The sequence below is a fragment of the Megalobrama amblycephala genome, linkage group LG6 (genome assembly GCF_018812025.1).
Source record: "Megalobrama amblycephala isolate DHTTF-2021 linkage group LG6, ASM1881202v1, whole genome shotgun sequence".
In the NCBI taxonomy this organism is placed as follows: Eukaryota; Metazoa; Chordata; class Actinopteri; order Cypriniformes; family Xenocyprididae; genus Megalobrama; species Megalobrama amblycephala.
In genome coordinates, this window is record NC_063049.1 from 26,503,644 (window position 1) to 26,519,812 (window position 16,169).

Here is a 16,169-nt window from a genome sequence, read left to right on the forward strand (position 1 = left end):
TGAATCCTGGGCTTTCAAGAACCCCATTAATTAGCCCTTTCGCTTCCTTCTGATTTGAATCCTTTAACGTCATGCTTTTGCAGTAAATAGAGTTTGAATTTTAAAACATGCACCTCATGGGTGCGACTTAAAGGGGAATATTTAATCATAGCTGTCTAAATGAGAGGATCATATTCTTTTAAGTGGTACCGGATGACTGCTAATGAGGATTCGCCGGGTCCCTGCAGAACCCTTTTTTCGTATTTGTTTTATTTGGTTTCTGTCTCATTGCACTCTAAGGTCAAAGGGTAAGAAAACCCCCTATTTTAGTATTTGGGAGTAACACACACACATTTACGTGGGCATTTACTCTACCGTTTAAAAGTTTGGGGTCAGTAAGATATTTTTGTTGTTATTGAAAGAAATTATTCAGCAAGGGTACATTAAATTGATCAAAAGTTACAAAAAGATTTATATTTCTCTCTGTGTTTGTGTGTGGTTCAGGTATTCCTTGCGTTATAGGGACAAAATGTCCTCACAAAGATGGCAATATTCAAAATCCTTATCCTTGTGGGGACATTTTTTTGTCCCCATGAGCAAAAACAGCTTATAAATCATTAAATTATGTGTTTTGAAAATGTGAAAATGGAGAAAATTTTCTGTGATGGGTAAGTTTAGAGGTAGGTGTTAAGGATAGAATATATAGTTTTTACAGTATAAAAATCATTGTCCCCCAAAAACATGAAAACCCAATGTGTGAGTGTGTGTGTGTATAATTGTAATAAATTTATTTAATAAATAATTTAATGGATTAAAAAAAAAATACATTTTAAAATAATTAAGTATTTATTATGAATAATGCTTGGAAAGTAACAGCAATCTTGATTGATTTGTGTGGTGTGTGTCCATACTAGCGGTATAATCTCCGCCTCTAACTTTATTTGGGTCATCCATGTTTGCCACTTATCATTAACATCTGCGTTTAAAATGTCCCTTAAGTGTAGCTTGTAGAAAGTTTCTAATAGTTAATCACTAATATGCTTGTTTTGTATGTTTATTAATCTGCATTAATGCCCAGACCGGATGTCACAGACCAGCAGCAGCAGCAGCAAGTGCGTTTTAGTGAACTTGTGTTTGTGCGAGTCTCCACTCTTCCAGTTTTAGTGCGAGAGGCACGTTGAGCCCCAACAATCCCTGCATAACATAACTGACATATTAATTAACCCTCCGCTATGCTGTCAGTAGGAAATAAGGCATCACGGCTCTCATGAAGGCTGTTTTAGTTACTAGACTGACAGGCCGGGTAATAGGCATCCCTGCAGTCGCCATGTCACCTCCCCGCAGGTCAACCAGTCTTAGTCCGGAGGAGGTAGCAATCACATCCACAATGTAGCGAATCAAAGAGGCTGCAAAATTAATGAGGGAATCAACGTCAAGCCATGGGGGAAAAGGCAACATAAAAGAACCGGAAATGAGAGGAAATAAGCCCTCACTAATACCTCATCTAAGGAGATTCCACCCAAGTGGGAGGTGTCTTTTGTCAAAGCGCTTCTGCCCCGGTAATTGTTTTTGACCTTCAAGATCGTCATTTTTGTGAAGAGAGCTCTTTCTCAGACAGTATACAGAACGGCAGTGCTGACGAGCTCAGAGATTTGTCAAAGCCTCTTTTGTGCAACGTGTATGAGCTCTGTAAGGCCGTTGTTCGGTAACGTACCTCTGCTTTATCAAGAGGATGAGCCACATGGATCATCATTTGACTGTCAGGGTTTTGAAAGGACTTCAGGCGCGCAGTTTAGGCCAAAGAGAAGGATTTCAAACCAGTCCGTCGAGGGTGTATGGAATTCAGAGGGAACCTTCTTCATCAGATGTGCTGTCAGCATTGTTGGATAAATGCAGAATAAAACGGGGCTCGCACTTCCGAAATGCACTTAGAAAGTAATTCCATGAGAAAGAGGACTTACAAGTTTGCGGTCATTTGATAATAGAATTGTTAAAAGCAATTGATTTCTTTTTTTTTTTTTTTTTGTGAAAGTGTGTCATTTCTGCTCAGACATTTTAGACACACTTTTTTTTTTATACACAAACATTCGACTCAATCATCAAAGATATACAGTATTTTTTTATTAGTTTATTTGGATTTGTTTTATTTTATTACATACATGTACATAGGATTAGGCAAAATACTCACTGATCTTCTCATAGTACAAAATAAAATTGAAATAGCATTTAATAAAACATATTCTTTGAAGTACTCCGCGTTTAATCTTCTTAGAACCTGTAAAGTGTGCCTTGGATTTAAAGGCACACTTTAGACTTCAGAGTGAACTATTTTTGAGGTAATGAAGCATTGCCAGTGATCGCTGTGAAGCTGCTCACCAGATCTCTTGGCTGAGCTCAGAACTTTAATGGAAGCACACCAGCAATCAGCGGCCTGGCTGGATCACAGTGACAGAACATGTGGCCTCAGCTTCAGATGTGTAATTAAGGTATACGAGCTGTGATTCGTAGAGAAACTTTGAGAACTCATACCACGCACCTCAAATGTAAATAATTGTATTAGCATTTCCATTTGTTTACACGTTTCTGCGGAATCAAAATTAAAAATGTCAAACACTGAAATTTCATCAGAGTTTGTTTAATCACAGATTTTACCTTTTCTCAGTATGTTTTTTATTATTTCCAGAATAACATCAGAACATATGGGTAAACGGAAAAGTTGAAGGTCATTTAAAAAAAATAATGAAAAGCAGAAATGGACTTTTGGTTACAAAATTTGCATGGATATTTTGTGGTTGCAAAAAGTTAAAAAGATGCAAAACTCTCTCTCTCTCTCTCTCTCTCTCTCTCTCTCTCTCTATATATATATATATATATAGGTATTGTATAGAATGCCTAGGGAATATATAAAATGCGTGAAGTTTGTAGGCAAATTATGAAATGTCTTGTTTTTGTGATTATGTTGCATGCTTTTCCTAGGCATTCTATACATTACCTAGGTATTATACAGAATGACAAGATGACTGGCCCTTTGGCATTGTATAGAATGCCTAGGAAATATAAACCATTTCATACTTTGCCTACAAAAGTCAGGTGTTCTAAATATTCCCTAGACATTCTATACAATGTCGGATTTCACACATTGCTGGTAACATATGTTTCAGTCATAACATATTTACAGTATGTTATATGTTATACATATATAACATATGTATAACAAATATATATATTATTAGTAAATTAGTATTAGTATTAGTTATTAAATAATTTAAATATGTATAGGTAATACCAGGACCACACACACACACTAAATACGTTATATGATTAAATGTTAATGTTAATATGATGGGTACTGATTATTATTTCCTACACTTTATATTTGAATTCCTATTTTGTAATATTTTTGTTACTTTCCTGCTATTAATTAATTTGTATTTATGTTATTGTTTCCAACTGTGAAATAGTCAGTGTTTTGTTTCTGCTTTTCTCTTTCTGGCTAAAGGGAACATGACAAAAACCCACAGCTGTTCTTCCAGACCTTACTGAAACTCAAAGAGCGACAGCTGAGCTTTGAAGTTTCTGTGTTGGGAGAGACCTTCGCTGACGTTCCAGGTACATCATGTGCTGGAGGGATTAGGGACGGGGATATAATTAAGCAATTATAGTGTGATATTGCTTTTATACAACAGTTCTTTTAGACAAAATTTTCCAGTTAGTAGCCATATCATTTTTCCTTCACCAAAACTGGATTTATTTATTTCCCTTTCTCTCCCTACTTTTCATAGAATGATCTAGTTGTTTGACACCTCTGATGTCATGCAGAAATGTAATTACATGTTTAACTTTGAAACAAATTTGTTAAGTGCATCGCTTTAGGTTCAAAGATCGTCTGTTTATCGCACACAGGCAACGTTTTCATTGGCAAAATACACTCCTCATTAGCGGACAATTATGTTTTAATATCTTTCGGACAGTCTTAAGTATTTATGGCGTCGTGTTCATTTCGTTTATGTGCCCGCACACTCTAGCGCTGCCAAAGCGAGACTTACAGGAAACACAATCTCTTATATTGAGATGCAAAGTTTTATCGTGGCATAAACAGCCGCGGGACCAAAAGAAATAAACAGATCGTAAAGGTTGCTCATGTTATGAAATTATGTTTACGATTGCTCGGAAGGCAATCACTTTGAAACGGTTTTAATCTATTTTGATTTTGCTAATAGAATCATGTTATTGATTATTTGTGCCCTTCTCCATTTTATGTCCAAATTTATGATGACCTTGCTCATTTTATCTCCTCGCAAAATATGACCAAAACTTTAAACATCCCTCTCTCCGCTAATTACTACACGTCGATATTGAGGCCTCTGTCCCTTTCTCCGTTCCTTCCCACTATAGACATCTTTTCAGAAGCCAAAGAACAGTTGGTTGACCACATCCAGCACTGGGGTTTCATGCCCAGTAAGGAAGATTACCTCAAAGCGCTGTGCCAAGCAGATGTCGTCGTTTCCACAGCCAAGCACGAGTTTTTCGGAGTAGCAATGTGAGTTTCATCTGCTGTCTGTCACAGAAATATGCTCTCCCCAAACATAAATTCACCACAGTGGTTTATTTATGTTGATTAGCGAAAGTGTTGTTTGCTGCTTTTATAAAATTTAGGAAAATGTATCAGTTTTAGTTTGTTTAGTCATTCATATTAGTACAGTACCACAGAATTCACAGTAACTCCCATTTGTTTAGCAGCCAAAGTTATGTGAAACAATACAAAATCAAGGCTAATACAGAAAGACAGCTCCATCATGCCACATTTTAACACAAAATGTGAAGATTACCTTGAGCGTGTAATTCTTCAAACCCCAAACAGGCCCAGAAAAGTTCTTGGCTTAATTGAAAGGTTGCTTTCGATCCCAAAGGCCTGTCCTCTCCTTCTGGGGGTGTTTCAGAGTCAGGAGGGTACCGCGTGGGTTTTGGAGCGACCTTTGAAAGCACCAGCCTTGATGTGTTCAGTATCGCCCGGATCAATATCTTCAGTCACCTGTGCTTGACTTTTGAAGAGTTTGTTAGATAATGCCCAGGGCCAAGGTAGCACTCATCCAAACTGTGCTAGCCGGGGCTCGTTCTACACAGGGGACTTCAGTCATCCTTGTTCTATATGTTAAATGTATACATCCTGTTTGATGACAGCACTGATACATTTTCTGGGCTGTGATATCGATTGGATGGAAACATCCTTTGCTTTGCGAGGTAACGGTTTAGACTCGCGTTCCCTCTGGGACTCTTACTACATACGGCTGAGGTTGTTCTCGATTTCATTAGATCAAAGTCCAGTGGAGAGGAGGAATAAGGAGACTCCTCAGCTGTGTGTGTTTTACGTTTATGTCTCAGGCGATGTGTGTGTTCAAACACTGATCAAACACCTGCTGTCGGCTTTTCTTAATAATGTTTAACTTCCAAAAAACATCTCTTTGAACTGAGCTGAATAAGGGTAATTAATGACTAGGTGTTTCTTTAACTATGAGCACACCATGGGAGAATTGTCTTTTTATTTATTTTTTAAAGAATTTTCCTTTTTTTTTTTTTTTAGGAAAAATCTCACCAGTTTCATTTTGCACCACATCTCAAAGCATGTATCTACTGCCATTCTTTTGATAAAATTACATTTTTAAATTTTTTTTGACTCATTTGTATTGTCTAATACAGCTAGTATGTAGCTAGTATATTATATATCCTAAGTACTTTAACTTAACAAAATAACATATTGATTTGAAATGAAGCACAATAAAATAATTAAAATAATAATAGTAATATTTATCTTTAATATTTATCACATCTTTATACTTCATCTCAAGCATACTCTTTACTTAGACTGTTGTATCCTTTGAAAACAAGTGAACTAAATTTATGCCACATCAAGTTGTTATTTTTGGAAAAACTGGTATGCATCATTTTCACAAAACAAATACTGAGATTTATCATGTTTTTATTCACTCATTGTTTAGATTATCATAATCTTAAATGTAATAATTTCTATTTTAAGAAATATTTTAATATTTTAAAGGGGACTTTTTATGCCCCTTTTTACAAGATGTTATAAGGGTAAGTGTCCCCAGAATGTGTATGTGAAGTTTCAGCTCAAAATACCCCACAGATCATTTATTATTCTATGTTGCAAATGCCCATTTTTGAGTGGAAGCAAAAACATGATGTTTTCATGCATGTATCTTCAAATGCAAATGAGTTGCTGCTCCTCGCCCCCCATCTTTACAGTTCATGCCTAAGAAACTAAGAAACTAACAAAACCTGTGTGACATTGCAGTCATCATGAAGGTTTATTATTTGCATGCATTTTAAAGCCATATCAGTTTAAACTTCTGATATTTCTGAGTGCACACATCCGAAACGCGCACAGAAAGCTGGCTGTCAGACGGTGCGTCCTGTGAGTATTAAACTGATTTCTCCTTCACGTCTTACTGCACTTAAACTGTCAAATACACACAAGGTAATGTCAAAAACAGCCTGTGAACGTAAAATGCAGTGAAAGAAATCACATGTATGTAGTATTAGTTCTGTTTATTAAAGTGACAGCAGCATAATATACAGTACCTGCTTTTATATATGCTTTTGATATGAATCATACAACAAAAGAAAAACAGAAAATCACTCACTGCTCTTGACTGAATAATTTTAGTAGCTTTATTAAAGGTGCCCTAGAATTAACAATTGAATTTATCTTGGCATAGTTAAATAACAAGAGTTCAGTACATGGAAATGACATACAGTGAGTCTCAAACACCATTGTTTCCTCCTCCTTATATAAATCTCATTTGTTTAAAAGACCTCCGAAGAACAGGCGAATCTCAACATAACACCGACTGTTACGTAACAGTCGGGATCATTAATATGTACGCCCCCCGATATTTGCATATGCCAGCCCATGTTCAAGCATTAGACAAGGGCAGGACGTCTGGATGTGCACAGCTGAATCATCAGACTAGGTAAGCAAGCAAGAACAATAGCGAAAAATGGCAGATGGAGCAATAATAATTGACATGATCCATGATATCATGATATTTTTAGTGATATTTGTGAATTGTCTTTCTAAATGTTTCGTTAGCATGTTGCTAATGTACTGTTAAATGTGGTTAAAGTTACCATCATTTCTTACTGTATTCACGGAGACAAGAGCCGTCGCTATTTTCATTTTTTAAATGCTTGCAGTCTGTATAATTCATAAACACAACTTCATTCTTTATGAATCTCTCCAACAGTGTGTAATGTTAGCTTTAGCCACAGAGCACTATCAAACTCATTCAGAATCAAATGTAAACATCCAAATAAATACCATACTTATGCGATTAGACATGCTGCATGATGAACACTGTAAAGATCCATTTTGAGGGTTATATTAGCTGTGTGAACTTTGTTTATGCTGTTAAAGGCAAGCACGAACTCCATGTGCAGGGAGCGTGAGCATTTAAAGGGGCCGCAGCCTAAATCGGCTCATATTTAATGATGCCCCAAAATAGGCAGTTAAAAAAATTAATAAAAAAAAAATCTATGGGGTATTTTGAGGTGAAACTTCACAAACACATTCAGGGGACACCTTAGACTTATATTACATCTTTTAAAAAGACGTTCTACGGCACCTTTAAGAATGAATTTCTTACTTGAATGCTGCTGTTAAATGCTCTGGTGAGGAGATAAACATGGCGGACTGTGTACAGCTCACTCAGGGGAGGAGCTAAGCTAATAGGGCAGATTCTGTCATCAGTCGTGGCTGGGGCCTGTTCCAATGTGATGTCACATTGGAGTACATTCCTGAACGGCTCATTTTGAGGCACTTTTTCAGATTTATGAGGAAAATATTGGAGTGGATGGATTTTTAGCACAACATAAAACAATATAAAAGTGTGTTTTGCGTAATAGGTCCCCTTTAAGGTTTAAAATCTGGGAAAAGGGTAAAACAATGAAATCTGTACATAAGACATTTGAGAAGAATAATGTGACCATGTAAAAAATCTGTTCGTTTTAATAAAAATCAACCCCTGGGACATAAAAGTGCCCGAAATTGAAGAAACATCCACTTACTAAATCAATTTTGCCTCAAAGGACTGATGACATGAGAAAAAGGCCGAAAAAGGCCTCAGAACTTGAATCACCTGCTCAAATGCTTTCGCTGATCAGTCCTTGCATCTCATTGGTCAGTTCCGTGCCACGCAAGGGGACTTTTCTCCACCATGTTCTGTCCTCGTTATTGTGGAAATTAGCCTAATCTGATTAATTGTCAGCAGACGCCCATCCGTGCCCTCCAGAAAAACAGTAAGGCAGCCAAGCAGAATGATCGCCTAATTATATTTGAGATGAAAAGCCTGATAAGCATTTGCACGCTCACACATTAACTGCATTGACATGGAACTGACCTTAATCAGTTTCATACGACGGGCTGTCATAGACTCCAGCCGAGCAACTTTGATTTACTGTGTTCACTGTAAATTTGATCAGGGAAGGGGATGTTCACGTTGCAGAGAAGGTAATACTACCCTAAACCTTCACTGTCTGGTGTTTGCTCAAGGACGGTGACTGCTGTGCTGTTGTTTTTCTTTTCCTTTGTAGAGAAATTATAGCTAGGCAATGTTTTTTTTCTTCTTCTTCTTTTTTCCCCCTCCAACTGGCCTATAATGTGTTGGAATAAAAAGATGTGAATAAAAATGCATGTTTTATTGCTTTGGTGCGAATAGAAAATGCATTGGACAATGTTAGCATGCATCTTATATATATATATATTATAACAGTATATGAGTGACCATTAAATATGTAACGATACAAACGCAACTTTGTGACTCTGAGACGTTTCACAAATCCACAGGATTGTTTGAGAAGATTTGTCCCATTGCTCAATCAGAATCTTGAAATTTCTGCTGTGAATGGCAGAGGGCTAATCGGATATTAAAATATGCATGGTTTTAGCATGGGAAATGAGATGAGGATCTGATGGTGAAGGGAGAGATGGATAGACTCATTAAATATTAATACTCATTCTACAAAATATTTAAACAGCCGGTCATTTCCACTGCCAGCAATAGGGGTTCAAATGAGTTGAATCAGTTGGGAGCAAAGTTTGCCCTAGATTGAACTATTTGATGAACTAAAAGCATGAGATAGTGTCAAAACTATGCCATAGTTACGAGGTAGCTTTAGTTCATTAGGTATTTGAAGTATAGAAAAATTGAAACTGATGTAGTCCAGGGTGGCGCTTCATCTGTCAGGTGGTCAGTTGGGAAAATAATGAGATACCAGCTAGTTATGATGGCTTTGTTTGGTATTGGCAGCTGTTTTGGTTTGTTGTCAGCCCCATAGTGCTGAGATTTTATTGGTGCTGTTTCAGAAATTGCTAATTGGGAAATGGAGCCAAGTCATTTCAATAGATTTTGTCAATACAATACTGATGCAGTATGGAATGGAACCTTATATGACATAAATCTTCTCTTTCAGGTTAGAAGCGGTCCATTGTGGTTGTTATCCCCTGTGTCCGAAGGCTTTGGTCTATCCTGAAATATTCCCTGGTAAAATTCTTCTCTCATTTTCATGATATGCCAGTGATGAGAAAAATAGCTCAATTCCATATGCAAAAGAAGATTTATTGTCACAGGCAAAGCTGATATGTTCAACTTCTGTGTATAATGACTTATTCATCTTAAAGCACAATCGAAGAATTTGCCATAAACCATTCTGGCATTTTTATATAAATAAATAAATATAACCACAGTTCAATAATGTACAGCATCACACACAGCACGGTGTCAGCTGAATTTTTAATGCTGAAAGTGCCTGCGATCTCATCTGCATTTGGAGGTTTCTTACTTATCAAATATGTATTTTCCTCTTGTAGCAACATATCTGTATTCAACACCTGAACAGCTGTGCAAAAGACTACAAGACTTCTGCAAGCGTCCACAATTAGTCAGACAACATGTTATTCAGGTAAATAATGTTCATTTCACTGGAAATCAAATCAACAACAAAGGCTTCTACAGAGAATTCTAACATGTTTAGTGCTTTATAGACATAAAATACTGTGATTTGTACATGAATAAACATTCAAGGCTAATACATGTCAGTTAGTTCACCCAAAAATGAAAATTACTCGCCCTCATGTCGTTCCACACCCGTAAGACCTTCATTCCTCTTCGGAACACAAATTAAGATATTTTTGATAAAATCCGATGGCTCACTGAGGCCTCTATTGCCAGCAAGATAATTAACACTTTCAATGCCCAGAAAGCTACTAAAGACTTATTTAAATCAGTTCATGTGACTACAGTGGTTCAACCTTAATGTTATGAAGCAACAAGAATATTTTTGTGCGCCAAAAACACAAAATAACGACTTTATTCAACAATATCTAGTGATGAGCAATTTCAAAACACTGCTTCATGAAGCTTTATGAATCTTTTGTTTTGAATCAGTGGGTCGGAGTGTGTACCAGACTGCCAAAGTCACGCCCCCCAGTGGTGAACCATTGAAATTTCGAAACACTTATGACATAACAAAGCTCTGTTTACTGAAATCACGTGACTTTGGCAGTTTGATAAACGCTCCAAACCACTGATTTGAAACAAATGATTCACAAAGCTTCGAAGCCTCATGAAGCAGTGTTTTGAAACCGCCCATCACTAGATATTGTTGAATAAAGTCATTGTTTTGTTTCTTTGGCGCACAAAAAGTATTCTCGTCGCTTCATGTTATTATGGTTGACCCACTGTAGTCACATGAACTGCTTTAAATTAAATGTCTTTAGTAGTTTTCTGGGCATCTTGCCCTCAATAGAGGCCTCACCGAGTCATTGGATTTTATCAAAAATATCTTAATTTGTGTTCCGAAGATGAACGAAGGTCTTACGGGTGTGGAACGACATGAGGGTGAGTAATTAATGACAGAATTTTCATTTTTGGGTGAACTAACCCTTTAACGTGATCAGTAATCAATGGCTCATATTCATAACCTGCCTTTTTTTTGCTCTAAATTCCTTTAAGGTTTACTATAAATCAATTAAGTCAAGGTGTTTATTGTCATTGAAGTACAACAAGATTAATAAAAGTCATCAACTGTTGGATCACAAGTCTGTTCTAAGGTCCTGTGGAAAGCAGGAGAAAAAAGCAATGCTTATATGCAAAATATACATGCAATATAATCATACTATATAATCATGCACAGTTAGGAGAGAAAAAAATAACGTCTTATTTTACACAGGAAAAGAAAATGCTCCCTGTTTTTTTTGTTGTTGAGGTCAAAGGTCATGCATCCACTGTATTTTGAGGTGAATTTGTCACTTGTAGAAGTTTTAATGCAAGATAAAAGAAAATATGACAGGCTACACTAAACATTGTTGACATTGTTTACACCTGGTTTGTCAACCACGATTTGAGTTATTGAATTATTGACTTAATATACACATTTAATAATAATAATAAATATACAAATAATTTCTTACTCTTTTGTTACATAACACAGTCGTGGTACTGGCTCGGGTCTCACTTGATGTTGAATTTAAAATGATGAAATTATTAAAATCTACATCCTGAAGCGAAACCACTTGAGAACGACTCCTTAACTAATCATAAAACAATCGGATTCCGATTCTGTCTTAACACTTTCACAGTTCTCTGCTTTTTCCATCTCATTCCTATTATTCTCTTTGTCTCTCTGTTTCCTAGGTGAATATCAGCGCTTTCTCCTGGGACACTCTGGGGGACGGTTTCAGATCTCTGCTGAGAGCAGACGGCGACATGATGCTAACAGAGGAGCACATATCATGACGTGACCACCAAGAAATACATTGTGATTTAAAATCCAGCCTCATTGTTAAAGAGAGTTTATGACCCGAAAAAACCTCTCTACCTCTCTGCTGTTACTCAAGAAAAACATGAATATGTGATTTTAATGTCCTTGTGTGCCGGAAAAAAGCAACTTTATATTTGTGGTTAATGGAAAAAAGAACAAAGTAAAAATAAACAATCAAAAAACCTGAAACCGCTTTCGTGTCGCGCAAAGGCGGGCCCACCTCATATTTCGGTGCATATCCATTTTTATCCTTTGTGCCGGAGGACTCCAGCCTGGAATTCTGGAGTCTTTGGTTCCCACTCCGACAGAGTGGCAGCCAAGTTGCGGCTTGAAACGTTGTGGGCTCTTTCTCCACCTGAGGTTGCCAGGTTGTGACAAAGTCCCCTGAGGCTCAGTAAAGGTTGATGCAAGGCTTCCCCAGGACTGTGGTTGAATCTAAATATGGTTCTTTTATTTTCCTTGCATCGGAGATCTGGCTGTACGTTGCAGCCGGGAACCCGCTACATAATTAAGGGGGCATGGTAACTAGCTATTTATATGTGTTTGCAAAATGTAAAATCTGGGCAAACTAACAATGGCCTGTCAGATTTTCCATAAAGATATAAGTGTCTGCTTTCACATCACAGCAATGCCACAATCACACGGCCCACTTCAGGCCTGCCAACATATGTGTTATTAAAAAAGGCCTGACTTTTATTGCAGGAGTTATTGAAGGATTCCTCCTCTATTATCAGACATTCTCTCAATAAAGCGACGGACTTTCTGGCGTTATTATTTCAGATGCATCGATTTTTCAGGTGCGCCGGACGGAGGATTCGAATTAAAGGCTCAAATATAATCACATCGCCATCTTTTTGCGCACGGCTGAGATTAGTCTCATTACTCCTCATTAAGTAGGATGCTTCCTTTATAGCTCATAGAAAGAAAAAAAAATAGTCTTAATATCCTATCTCCGCATGTAACGTATTACATACGATTTTCCTCTTTTTGTTCATCTGAAAGTGAGCGCTTCTGACTTGTGTTATTTATAAGGAGCAGATGAACGTGATTGACCTGTTTGCACCTTATCCTGCATTGTCAGATGCGTTTGCCATCTACCCCAGGCCGACCTGAGGTCAGGACCTAATGACGCCATAAAGCCTATAACCTGCTGTTTCGGCATAAAATGTCACCCCACATATAAAAAGTTAATAGCAACCTCTATAAAACTCGGTGCACATTAAACCATTTCATTGGCTTGTTGCTGTTTTCTCACTGATGGTGTTCTAGGGAAGCTAATTTAATGCCGGCCGAATTCGATGGCAAAACAAATGGTATTAAGACTTGTGCGGTCTTCTTATTTCCCCCACAGTTCATGTTTGGTGTCCCATTGGAGCAGCACAGAGCTTGGAAAGCTGCCAATCATATTATATGACCATATTTGTAGATAAATTAATATCTGACAGGGGAATCACTAAAGTGAATTTGATCTGATACAGCATCAGGTATAAATACTCATCAGTTCAAGATCAGTTTTGAGGTTAGTTATGATATTCAGACCTTTGAACTTAATCAGATAATGGTATCTCAATTAGATTCTTGGAAAAATACTTTAAGCATTCTCTCTGTCTTTTCTGAAATCATTGCTGTAACAGGAACGGAGTTCAGAGCAGCAACTCACTGCAAATGAAATGCACAGAATCATCACAGCCTCCTCTGAAACCAGCAAAAGGATTTAGGAAATGGAAAATGGAAATGGCACTTTAATGAGAACCCTCAAGTTCTGACTTGGGCAAAATTTAGTGGTCACAGTACAGTTTGAGCATGGCTGTCACCAAATTAGGAGGGATTTATTTCTTCATATGTATTAAAAGTGTATTTATTTTAATATGTTTTTGTAATTTTTGCTTATTAAATGGAATATTATTCCAACCTTCTAGGTCAGCAGGTCAACCCCACTGACTAGCACCTGTAATATCGATCACCTTATTTTTGTGAATTTCATTAGATCAAAGTTCTTATTCGTCAAATGACATTGTTACTATCTAATAATATAAAAGTCATATGATCATTTTAAAAGAATTTATTTTATAAAACAAGGGAAGGACCGTGAGTAATGGTTTGTAAATGATTTGTTAGGGATGGACTGTACATGAAGAGGCTTTTATTTGCTTTGCATGCTGCTCAATGCCAGTTTATTTATTTTAGTCTTTTTTTCACACCGGCTCATGTTGTGGCACGCTGTCCAATTATACCATTACCAAGGGGGAAGTGTGTACTACTGTTTGTGGTTGTAAAGTACGGTTGTGTGATTATATCATTTGTTTGTTTCTCTTCACAAGATGAGGAGGCGGCCCTGGCTGAAGTGACAGGTAGAATACTCATCATTTCACTTTGAGTTTTTATACCATGGCCCTGATCTATGGTCTTAAAGGAAGACCGGAGGAATGGATAAGAGAGAGAAAGAGAGAGAGAGAGAGAGATGTAGTTGTCCTCATGTGACTCAGTCATATGCTATCAATATGCTGCCATGTTCTCTTGGAGCCCAGGCTCTTTTTAATGGGGCCTGGTGGTTAGAACATGGCAGGCATCTCACAGGGACACTGTATTGTTATGCTTTCATTTACTTTTGGGCCCTTTCTTGCATTTCTTTTTCTGTTTTTTGCGGACTTACAAAGACGCTCGTTTCCATGATGCTCTGCCAAGAAGGATGGGAAAACAAAATGTGGGGGTGGGGTGTGTGGGAGTTTGTCGGGGTTCGGAAAAGCGCAGTGGTCTCCAGTTATTACATGAAATCATTAGACGTGGAACGTCTTGGCTTACGTAGAGAAAACATGAAGGCCACAGTTTCATACAGCTTTGTGCGCCCCTCGCCCACCGACCGCATGGCGTCAATAGAGCCCTTCACACTGGTCACAATGGTTAGCAGACCTGATAATTTGATCAACTTGTTGCTATTTGTTTCCAAACATAATGACATAAGTCTATAAAAATGCCAGCAGTATCCAGAGAAGTATTCAGCTTCACAAGTGTTTCCAACATTGATAAAAAAAATAAATGTTTCTTGAGCTACTAATCAGCATATTAGAAGATTTCTGAAGGATCATGTGACACTGAAACCTCGAGTAATGATGCCGGAAATTCAGCTTTTCATCACAGGAATAAATTACATTTATACTATATTACAATAGAAAACAGTTATTTTAAATTGCAATTTTACTGTTTTATTGTATTTTTGATCAAATAAATGCAGCATTGATAAACATGAGACTTTCAAAAACATTAAAATCTTACTGACATCAAACTTATATATGTATAGGCAAAATAAATTTGAATGCGCACAGGTGACAAATGTCAATTTTTGTCGAAATTCAGGTTTTCACAAAAAAAATGTTTATTAAGCCCTCGTCTAGAGATCCCAATGTTCCAAATAGCAATTAAACATCTAAAAGTAGCATTTTTTGTACGTTTTCTGAGAGGAGTACCTGTCTTTGTCCATGAAAAAATGCCGTTTTTCTCTGCTCGCTTCTGGACGACTGGCACTTCTCCTCAGCACAAGTTTGGTATCATTGTAAAGCGCAGCATTCCAACTTTAGGAATATTCATGGCGAATTCTCGATGGCATGAGTCTGAACCAGTGAAATGTGATTTTAAAAGTCATGCTGATGTAAACAAATCGATCTTACTCGCGCCGACTGACTCGCGCACAAAGACGCCTCAGACAGCACGCGATCCCGATACATATACACAGAATTACAGTATTTCAGAATATCTGTCTTGGCAACTATTCACTCAAACATTATCTGTTATGTCTTAAGTGAACGTTTGGTTAACTGTTGGGGAAAAACGGTGACACTTTAGAATAATGGTCCGTCATTAATAAGTAACTATGCAGGAAGTAATGCAGGACTAATGAGCAGTACTACATTAACACTTCAGCTACTACTACTAACTAATATAGAAACAAGCTTAACTAATCAGTAAGTAATATCAAATTTAGAAGATAGTTCCTTATTAGCTAATCAATAATTAGGCTACCTAACGAGATTACCATCATTAATACCTATTAACTAACGGACAAATTGTAAAGAACATTATCGTGTGTCTGAGACATAATCAGTCATCATTTTTACTCTGAATATAGTCACACTGGACAAGAACTACTAGCAATCTGGACCATTATTTTAAAGTGAAAAATAAGTTTTTCACTTTAAAATAATGCTCCTGATCACTAGTAGTTCCTGCATAGTGACTAGGTAACACTTGAGTAATTAATGATGCATTTTATGACCACGCTGAGAGTAAAAAAAGACAATTGCTCACATCTTAGACACTTTAATGTTGTGATTAGTAATTAATTAGTAATTCTTTAT

At 37.1% G+C, this 16,169-nt stretch overlaps 1 protein-coding gene across 5 annotated transcripts in view; it reads left to right on the forward strand.

Moving 5' to 3' along the window:
* gtdc1 (glycosyltransferase-like domain containing 1) overlaps window positions 1–12,006 on the forward strand; it is a 48,850-nt gene extending 36,844 nt beyond the window's left edge. For all 5 annotated transcript variants that reach the window (XM_048193602.1, XM_048193600.1, XM_048193601.1 and 2 more), the window contains 5 exons: window positions 3,479–3,588; window positions 4,375–4,519; window positions 9,469–9,539; window positions 9,866–9,957; window positions 11,691–12,006. In XM_048193602.1, the coding sequence (XP_048049559.1) occupies window positions 3,479–3,588; window positions 4,375–4,519; window positions 9,469–9,539; window positions 9,866–9,957; window positions 11,691–11,792 (520 nt within the window). In that variant the 3' untranslated portion in view covers window positions 11,793–12,006. The remainder of the gene's footprint in view (window positions 1–3,478; window positions 3,589–4,374; window positions 4,520–9,468; window positions 9,540–9,865; window positions 9,958–11,690) is intronic.
* Window positions 12,007–16,169: the final 4,163 nt, after the last annotated feature.